Below are 10,564 nucleotides of genomic sequence, written 5' to 3'. Positions count from 1 at the left end.
ATGGGAGTGGGGGGTCGGGGGTCTCCGGTGTGCAGGGTGTACAGTGCAGCCCCCATTGGCCGCAGCTGTGATACCATGCAGATGTGTGAGAAGACACAGGCACCGGTTGACCTTGCCAGCAGTTCAAAGGCCAACGCTTCCTCAGAAGTCGCTCCAGCCTTTGAAGTGGGAGAGTGTCTGCCTGGATATCACAGGAGCGAGTAACCATGCAGTGCTGCTAAAAGGAGCTTGTAACCTCGCTCTCCACCGCTGCTCCCGAGCTGAGAAGACTGATTAGACTCTCGGCGGGCTTGAGCGGACTTGACGGACATCAAAGACGACAACCAGATCAGTAAAGAGAGAGAGGACACTCTCTGAGAAAGAGTATTGTCATTTCTGGATTGACTTACTCATCTTACATGGAACAACTGTATCCATAATATCCTGCAAAATATCTGATATTTCTCTAACATATCCATACATTTTATGGCCTCAAGTGAACCTAGGACTACTGCACTGCAAAAATGTCCATTTTAACAAGCCATTTTTAGTACTGAGTCTTAAATCTTGTTTTTCTTAAAGCAAGAGAGAGAAATCTGCCAGTAGGGTTAAATAACTCAGAAGTTTGACCTCTTTCAAGAATTTTCCTGAACCAAGTGACAAGACCTCGAAATAAGGCAGACCGTGCCACTTGTATGAAGATCATATCACTTGAGTCAGGAAAATTCTTGAAAGTTAGAAATAAGTGAAATGACCTCACCCCACCAGCCGATTCCCAAAAACTTGAAGAAGAAGAAGAACTATGATTGATATTTGTTTGCAAAGTGAATGTGACAAGAACAAAGTCGGTAAGTAGCCTATACTGTGTAAAGTGTTTTGATGAAAGCTACAGCACAACAGCTCAAGACTAATAATGACAAAAACATGATGAGCCCCAGAGCTGGTCCACGCAGGTCCACACAGCAGGACGTAAAATCACTGTCTGATTACTTCGCTCCGCGCAGCAGGAGCACCAAATCTGCAGCGGCAGAGAGAGTTTGGGTTTTGGTTAAGTGTAGCAAAATCTGATATTGCTGCCACATAGGGTTTTTAAATAATATATGGCTGGAAAAAGGAATCATTACTATAGATTAGCATAATAATGAATCACAGATGTCTTTAGACTTGTTAGCAATGGGATGTAAACAGCAGACTAAATGTTTTCCAGTACACACACACACACACACACACACACACACACCAAAAGCCCATGGTGACATAAGAGTGTGAGAAGTGTGAGGGTGTGCATGGTTCAGAGAGTGTATAAGCACACCAGCTGCTTTTTTGCTGATTGATATACCAAACAGAGAGGAAAGCTGGATTCTCCATCACAATTTCATAAACCCGGCTACATGTCATTCACATTTAGGGGGATGTTAGAACTTCACCGAGCCCCCAGAATGAAGTTCCCTGAGGTTTTGGAGTTTGCATGACACACACAAAGCAGCATTCATACGCCAAAAACAGTGGTTTGTTTGAGGAGAAAGACCGTTTGCTGACTCTTTTGTGCGTTTTGATATTTTTTTTGTGCAGTTTGCTGCACAAAAAAAATCCCCAAAAACACAACATTCATTGTTTTCTGTGACTGTCCCTTTCATAGCCACCATTCATCTCCCGTCTTTTCAGGCCTATCCATCCACCTGTCATAGAAGATGTGCTGTTCTATCCTTAAATTGTCTGTTTTTACCAGTGATTGGATACATGTGTGATTTCACAATTCACACACCTTGTAGACTGCTCACAATATCACTGCACTATTGAACCAAGTGAACCATTTTCTTTTTCTTCTAACAAATGATTGTAGATTTTTTCTTTAAATGCAACAGCAAAAAAAATAATCTTGAAAATGGGCTTACTGATAAATATCTGGGGATTTGGGGCTTTCAATGCTCTGAAATCAGTTCCTTTGCTTCCCTGCCCCAAGTCAACGGGTTTATGAAGAGAAAAGAGAAAGAAACATTCCTTTGTTTTGGACAGGGAAGCGTTCACTTTCCTCTCTGAGCTGAGGTTGTTTCTCACCCAGGGGGGTCAGCTGACCCAGCGGGTTGAGGCCAGCTGTTAAATCAGCGTCGGTAGCATCAAAGCTATGATTAAGCGGCGTCTTATGGCCAATACCTCCTGACGGTAATCTCTGGCTCCTGGGGTGCGAATCAGTGTTCAGAATCACAGTCATTTACAGCTGGGGCCGTCTCCATCAGCTGCCCATGTTGTTTCATTACCACCTGCACTGTGGTGTGAACAGGAAAAACCCTTCTCTCTGGCACAGGTGGGAGACAATCCGAATTGCCATGGATACAAAAGCCAAAGCCCTTATCGCTCCCATCACAGCCCCCTCTCTCTCTTTCTCTCCTTCTGCCCCACATTGATTTCTTCCTTGAATCTACAAGGAATAGAAGACATGCTCGTGGCCCTCCTTTATTGCTCCGCCATGGACGTCCTGCACAGGTAAATTTCATGGGAACTCTGGAGGATAAACATAATAGGCGAACAGCTTTGTTTGCACAATGAAAGGTGAAAGCCTGACTAGAATGTGCATTTGTAGTCAGGACAGCACTGGACCACACAGGTAAAGTCTACAGTCTACTTTAATCATCATGATCATCATCACCTCCGCAGTCATCTTCCTCATCATCATCATCATAATCATTACAATTACAATTACCATCACCATCAAAATAACATCTACATACTTTCATCTTGCCATCAGCATTATCATCATCATCATCATCATCGTCACAAACATATGTTCTCTGTCTCTGTTTATTACCATGAGGAACATCTTAGTCATCATCTTTAGCAGCAGCAGCATCAAGCCAACCAGGTTGAATAAATTAGGAGGTACATAAATAAGTTTAACAAAACTCTTGAGGCAATATAGTTAACAACCATAATAAAATGAGGTATAGTACACTCAGTTAATTGTCAACTATCAACAACGGTTAAAACTTATTACTCAATACTTGCATCTGAAGCAGCACATTCTGTAACACTCTAACAAATACAGTATTGTCATAAATTACATGAATATCAAAAAACACAAAAATACTTCTTCACACATTTTCAATCATCTAAATCTTCCTGCATACATTGTTTCATATTTAGCTTGTTTTTCACCAACTATTGACATATTAATAACCATATTCATCATTTATGAGAAAAATAACTATTCTACATTAGTGCAAAACATCAGCAAGAAATTACCATGGAAAGCAGAATGAGGGTACAGAATAACAGAGGCGGATTCTGGTTAATGCTAATGAATGTAAATTAATAAGGCAATGACAGATTCTATCTATAAACTAATCTCCCTCTTCATCTTCTATAAGGATTTCTATCCAGATCTGAATGGTAATGTACCGCTATGTTACAGAATTTAAGGCATCATTTGTCTTGGAGTGTCATACAGTACTGTGCAATGCATCATATAACCAGGAAAAACACACATCTGCTGCCATAATAATTAATCTCAAATCTTCAAAATCATGGACACAGAATGAAAGCACATATGTGTTAATCATTAAGTTACATGAAGATTAGTAGTCAGCATTTCATCTGAAAATGTTGAGACATTTCTGCTGCCATCTTCCATCGTGTTTTCAGAAAATCAGTTACAGCTACTAATATTTGGCTCACTAGGCATCAACTTAATGTCAGTAATTTTGGCACTGTGTGTCATAACTGTGTCTTAACTGTGGGTATCTCACTGTTGACACTTTGCTGTCATGTCAATCTGAATGCATTTTATATCTGAATGCCATTGCCTTCCCATCAAAATCCCAATTGAACTGTATAAATTGAAAACCAGGTATATATAAAAAAAAATCTTTCAACATATTTTCTGTATATTCTGTTCTCCACAAAGCTGTGATCCATCTCTATCCACTTCAACTCTATAACAAGTGGAGCCCAAACAAAAAGCCCTCTGATACAGAGTTGCCTTTCTTCTGATACAGAAAACAAAGTGGATATAATAGATGTAGTAGTAGTAGTAGTGGTAGGATTACACTTTGTCAATCAACAAGGGTATTGGGCTTAGATCTGTCTTCAAGAAATGCCTGGAAATTACTATTATTACACTGTACAAGCAATGGAGCTAGATAAATATATACAGTATGTGTGTCAATTCAATATGAGAGCCAAGGGGCGGCACTGGAGTCTATCCATCTAATTAAAAGATGCATAATGAGTTGAATACCGCTGTAGTTGCCAAGTATCTTCCTTAATAACACTGCAAATACATTAGTAGTGTTTAGATTTCCTTGGGTAAATTTGACTGAAGGATAACAAAGAAATGAAGGAGGCCATTTGTGCAGATTGGTGTTTTAGTTATACAAATATTTCTAAGAAGCAGAGCTGCTCTGGATTCAGAAATAATCTGATTGGTTGAATTAAACCTCAGTGGGCGGAGCCAGAGAACCACAGTTTTCTGGCCAAGTAACATTAGACTGAAACCCAGTCTAAAAGGGGTAAGATAGGAGGTAGCTGATATTATGAAGCCAAGCGCTCCCGCTACTAACTGAAAAACTAGAATCTAGCTATTCTAAGTTAGCTAGGGTTAGCTAGTTAGCGTAGCTGACCTCCCAAATTCATACGAGCCATACTGGCCTCACGCAGGTCAGCTAGCTAGTTAGCTAGCCTGCTGACCTCTAAGACCATGAATGCCATGGTCATGAATGAATGAAAAGAAATGTCATTGCCATTTGTATTTTTTATGTATTTTTTGACCAGAGTTCCTTCGTATCATTCAGGTTTGCCAGCTAGCTAACTTTCACTGTTAGCTAAAGATAAACTGTGGTTCTTTGGCTCCGCCCTTTGAGGTCTAACTCAACCAATCAGATTATTTCTGCCTCCCGAGCAGCTCTGCATTCGAAACATTTTTATACGGTATAACTAAAACTCCAATCTGCACTTTGTGTGGACTACTTTCATTATTATTAAATATAACCATATTGCCATTAGTTCAGATGTGAGCGACCCTGTATAGCGAAGGACAGATGACATTTTCCTTTGAAGTCCATCTAGCTCAAACGAGTGAGAAAGCATGAGGCATTTGTGATGGGTTAGCTCCTCTGTGTGAGTGCAAGCCGAGGCAAGCGCTGTCAATCAGGCTCCGCTCCACCGAACAACCTGAGGGGCACACGTCAGTCACGACAGCACGGCAGCCGCTTTGAAGGCCCATTTTCCCCATTAAAACTCTGCTTGGCCGGGTTGGTATGACCTTCAACTTGACTCACACACACATACAAGAGCACTGTGTTTCACACATAGGCTACATGAAACAAAAAAAACAAAAAACAGATGCATCAAAGGTTTCCCTTCCATACTCTCTAATACTACAAGGCAATGTACTGTATCTTTATATGAAAAATTAGCACAAACTGCCCTAAGAATTTGTTTAATTGGGAGAGTGTTTTGTCACATGAGGTTTGAAATACCTGAGCCAAACTCTACAGTAGCATGCTTCAAAGCTGTCTTCTATATGTTTCCATCTGTAATACAGTTAGGGAACTGATCTCAGTGTGTATCAAGTTAAGGTGAAGCTACTTTTCAGTGCTACATTTGAACGTATCACACTAACTTCCTTGTCGCTTGTGGACACGGCGCACCGAGTAAAACAGGAGCACAGCCATTCCCTATCCCTTTTTAAACGTGGCAAGAATACACACTATGGTCATGTCCAAATAAACCGATATATACGTAAAAAATAAATACATCTACCCTACTTAAAATACTGAGCTCGTGAGCTGGCCGTTCTTCTTGGGTGAGCGCATCTGTCTCTCCAGGTGGATGTGAAATCTGGCAGGATCACTCATCGTCTTCACAGCAAGTTCACTGCACTGATCTGCTGTTCTGGGCACAGTAGTATCCCTACGTAGGAACAAATCTGTGCTACATCTGACCAAGTTCAAGCAGAGTTGAACAGGAACAACCAATATTTCTCTTCTTCTTCATCGACGATTAATCAAGCCTCGTGTGTTCCTGACAGTCGCCGGGTCAACCCTCAGACCGTGTCCCGTCACTCCGCTCCCTGTCACTCTGCGGCCTGTGTGCTGCTGCCCCGGTTCTCGTGCCCGCGCCCGGATGCGTTCAAGGAGCTCCGCTTCAGCAGCCTGTTGATGATGTCGGCGCACGTCTTCCTGTACTGGTGTCGGAGCAGAGAGTACACGAAGGGGTCGCAGGCCGCCTTGCTGTACGCCAAGCACTTGGAGACGATCCCCCAGTGAGGGTTGATAGGCACCGCTGGAAATAACTCCAGGATCCTGCAAGCATAAAAAAAAAAAAAAAAAAAAAAAAAAAAAGAGAGAGAGAGAGAGAGAGAGAGAGAGAGAGAAGCAAATGAACATGCTGTAAAAGTCAAGGATGCCCTAAGCTTACTATATGTGAAAATAGCCATAACAACAATTTTTTTATACTGTATGGACTTTTCTATGTTTTCTACTCTATGTACTACTCTCCAATGACTAAATTCAGTATGGAATTCTCAAAACAAAGGATTTGGAATAATGGAAATAACTAATTTCTGAAATAACACTGGAAATGTTATTTTCCCCACTGGAAAATGCAAGGGCTCGTTCTTTCTTCGGTTTTTGTTTGCTGAAAAATCATCTCCGCTTCCAGTTCCTTCAGCTGTAACGGCTTTAAGTAAAGACAATAACCCGCTAGAGAGAATGTAGGCAGCTGTCAAAAGTGAAACTATGTGAACAGGTTCCCCCTCTTTGTCTCGTATGTTTTGTTGACTTATGAGGCTGTTTTTCATCTGCACTGAAGCTCCCATTTCTCATTTGCAGCCAGCAGAATTCTGTGTCAGAAAAGAGAAAGTCAGACCCACTGGGAAAATGAAACAGACTTATCTAAGCAGTAGAGAATGTCTAGAAACGAGCCAATTAACTTGGATTATTATTTAATACAGTATCTGACTCACAATTTAGCACAACTCCTTTAAAGACACGAACAATGAGGTCTGAAACATTAATTCTCAGCTTGTTGTACCTTAATATACATAAGTATATTATATCTGATTTGATGAGGCATCTGATTACCTTTTACACATATTACCTGCTATCTATAATGCAATGCAGTTCATCTCAGTCATGCTCAGAAAGACTTAAAATTGGTGCTTCCAACATTTTGATAATGCAAATGAATTTGACATGAGTAAAATTCTCTTTTTTTTACTATATATAGCCTTATTCACACTTGTATTGGTGATACTTATGTGGTGTGAAAACCTATAAAAAAGCACTGGTCCTGCTCTTGCACTCTGGATGATTACACTAACTGCAATCAAGCTGCGTCAGCACATTAACACTGCCCTTACATGGTCCAGTAGCCATCACCAGCATTTGCCCACACACACTCCACAGCACTAGAGTGAACAAGAGGTTAAGTGGCTTCACCATACAGTGGTGCTTTCACTATACACAATTATGCACCATGACCCTGAAAACAAATGGGCATTAGAGAGGCAGTGGGAGAGCTTTTAGTGTAATATATTGAGTTGGTAATTGGTAAACTGCCATTTACAGTATGGGGAAATTGGTTTGTGTATAGTGCTGCTATGGAGTCGCTCATTAAATCCGTGCTGACAATGTACCGATAAGGACAAATTGTCGGTGCTCTTTGTCTGAATGGATGAGACTAAACGTCAAAGTAGCACAAATTGAGTCTCCAATACTATATTTGTGATTTGATTCTCACTTATGTGTCTCACTGGGCTTCATTTGCTGTCATCTCCAGGGCCGGTGATGGGTGTGAGCAGAGGGATTCTGCCTGATTAACTGTGGTGCATCCATGGAACTAGAGGGGGAAAAGTGCTAATGCAGCAGCAACAGCAGAATAGAGGCATATTACTTATCACAAGGTCAGCCAATCTCATCTTCCAACTCTGGACTGTGTGGAGCGAGCAGAGTGGAGGCAGAGGGGGTGGGGGTTGACAGCAAAGGAGGTTTGGGGATACCAGCAACAAAGGGCTGCGCATGCCGCAGTGTGCCAACGCGGATTCGCTCTCCCCCCCCGGGTCTCTCCTCCGCTCACCTTGTGATCACATAGGGAGCGAAGCAGAGCATGAAGGTGCCGATGAAGGTGCTGATTTTCCTTGTCGCTCTCTGCCGCCTCCTCTTCTGCTCCTCCAGACAGCGCTGGCGAACGCTGACAAGGCAAGGCACAACATACAGTCACAGCCACGCGATCAGCGGGACGCATTTGGAAAAGACCACAGAATATCTCCAAGAATCTCTCAGGAGACAGCCTTGAGTGTGTGTGTGTTTGTGTCAGCGTGTGTATGTCCATGTCTGACTGTGTCTGTGTGTTTCTGTGTTTATGTGTTGATGTGTAGGGCTTAAACACAGGAGGAGTCAGCAGAAGCTGAGCAGATCTAGGATCTTGCATGTCAAGAAGAAATTATCGATTTATCCCAAAGACTTTGAGCAGGGATCCCCCACTTCCAGAATTATAATGTAAACTCTGTGTTTGTGTGCATTCATGTGTGTGAACATGAGTGTGTCAGGGTTATGCAGTCATGGCATACACACTCAAATAATATTTTGTGAGATGGATGGTCAACAGATTTTGCAAGCACACAGTACTAGTAAAGGCATGCATGGGTTAGATGGGTTTACCAGCATAAAGAATACATATTAGGCATATTGCAACAGCTTTACTCTAACTGTGTTAATTAACCAACTGACATTGATGGACAACAGACAACTACAAACTCAAGATATATTATGATTATCATGACCTTATTGTACATTTTTTCATATGTGTATTGGATTTCCTGTATGTGGTAACTGGAAGCAAAATAAAGCAATCATTCAGGGTGACAGTGTAGCATTTCACCAGAATTAGATTTGGCTTCCCTTGTGAATATTGAGGGCGCTATTCAAATGTCAGCGCAAAGATGGCACAGCATCCTAACCAGTGACAGAGCAGGGTCAGTGCTTGCTTGATATTCCATTTGAATGGATGATTGCATCCAGTACACTAGCTGCTTTGGTCCCCCAGCTGCATGAATATATTGCCTATTGATCTGAGGGTTGCTTTGTACAGTTTATTCATTCTGTCCTCATGAAAGTCTGTGGAATGATGGATCTAATGTGAATCAAGCTAAAATGAACACTTTTAAAGTGGCCTTTGTTTTGTTTACTTACAACACTACAACACTGTGACACTATTCAAATTGCAGATAGATGGCTGATAGGATCAGTGGTGAGAGGTGAAGGATGCAGGAATGCATAAAATAAAATAAATGATTCAGTAAGTGAAATCAGTCCCATTAAGATGCATTAGGACAACAAAGAATGTGCCTGAGCAGGGAGAGTATAGTAAGTTAAAGGGACTCACCTGGGGTGTATATCCACCAGCAGCACTAAAGTTTGCATTGTAATAACGTCGATCCTCTTACAGTGGAACCTCGCCACTTTGAGCACTTTGAGGTATGTGACACACAGCACTATAAAAGACAGGAGAAACGTGAAGGAGTGGAAAAACACAGTAAAGATAACAAACTGGGTCCGACTGCTCGCCCGCGGGTTGGACAGGGTGCAGGACGCGTAAAGTCGGTGATATCCCACCCAGGAGAGGCAGGTGGCCACCGTGGAGAAGGACATGGAGTGCGCCCACGTGTATCCCAGCACAAAAGCCGCATCTTTGTGGCGCATTTTGGAGTGGTACCTCAGCGGGAAGACCACCGCGATCCACCTGTCGATGCTCAGAGCTGCCATGCTCAGCATCGAGTTGGTGGACAGGAAGGTTTCCAGGAAGCCCACGATCTGGCAGAAGCTGTCGCCTCCGGGCTGACCCTTGCTGACGAGTCCCACCAGAGTCAGCGGCATGTTGGACACGGTCAGCAACAAGTTGCAGAAGGTGAGGTTGAGGGTGAACAGACCGGGGACTTGCTTGCGGATCTCCGGGTTGTACAGAAAGCAGATCAGCACCAGCACGTTGGACAGCAACGACACTATAATAATCACTGCTACCAGCACAGAGAGAATCACCTCCGCAGTGTCCATCATGTGGCTCCCAAAACTCAGTTATTCCCACTTTTGGTATGCACATCCAGTCTCCATTTGTAGTTGCAAAACGGCATTATGTTAGCTGTCACCCATAACCGTGTCCATGCATCCCCAGTTCTTTCCAGTGGTGGAGATCCCCTTCTCTCCACTACATTGTCCTGAGACTTTCTGTAGCCTGCGAGCCAGCAGAGATGACGCGAGGTTAGGACGATCCCGACATGATAAGGAGTGTGCGTGGGGGTGCGCGGGGAGATCTCCCATCTACAAAAGTGCAGGGAACAACCTCTCTGCCCAAACCCGCTCTCTTCTGGCGCTGCGTCTTGCAGTGGGGTTTGTCGTCCTGTGATGCGCTCTCAAGACATCACCCCTCCGCACTCACCACACTGTGCGGGCTGTTTGATCTCTCCTTTGTCTCCAGTGAGAAATAGTAGAAGACAAAGAACATTAATAGCAGTTAAGAGGGTATTCTTTCAAGGGATTTATGAAAAAAAAAAAAAAATTAAGCAAATGGGCATTGATCCCCTGAGTTGTTT

The 10,564-nt window shown here is 42.8% G+C and overlaps 1 protein-coding gene across 1 annotated transcript; it reads right to left on the bottom strand.

The window, feature by feature from the left end:
- Nucleotides 1-6,049: 6,049 nt before the first annotated feature.
- Nucleotides 6,050-10,028, bottom strand: LOC139918350 (G-protein coupled receptor 26-like). Its single transcript, XM_071907685.2, has 3 exons — nt 9,361-10,028; nt 8,053-8,166; nt 6,050-6,278 (listed from the first exon to the last, which is right to left on the bottom strand). The coding sequence occupies exons 1-3, from the start codon at nt 10,026-10,028 to the stop codon at nt 6,050-6,052; spliced, it is 1,011 nt and encodes a 336-aa protein (XP_071763786.2).
- Nucleotides 10,029-10,564: the final 536 nt, after the last annotated feature.

Source organism: Centroberyx gerrardi, chromosome 20 (genome assembly GCF_048128805.1).
Source record: "Centroberyx gerrardi isolate f3 chromosome 20, fCenGer3.hap1.cur.20231027, whole genome shotgun sequence".
NCBI lineage: Eukaryota > Metazoa > Chordata > Actinopteri > Beryciformes > Berycidae > Centroberyx > Centroberyx gerrardi.
The sequence above is the reverse complement of the archived record's forward strand: the minus strand, read 5'-3'. Positions and strand labels throughout refer to the sequence as shown.

Excerpts from the sequence above, each read along its gene's own strand:
- LOC139918350 (XM_071907685.2), bottom strand. The coding sequence starts at position 10,028 with ATGGACACTGCGGAGGTGATTCTCTCTGTGCTGGTAGCAGTGATTATT. Across the intron at positions 8,167-9,360 it reads CTGGTGGATATACACCCCAG|CGTTCGCCAGCGCTGTCTGG; the intron begins GTGAGTCCCTTT and ends TTGCCTTGTCAG. Across the intron at positions 6,279-8,052 it reads GCTCCCTATGTGATCACAAG|GATCCTGGAGTTATTTCCAG; the intron begins GTGAGCGGAGGA and ends TTATGCTTGCAG.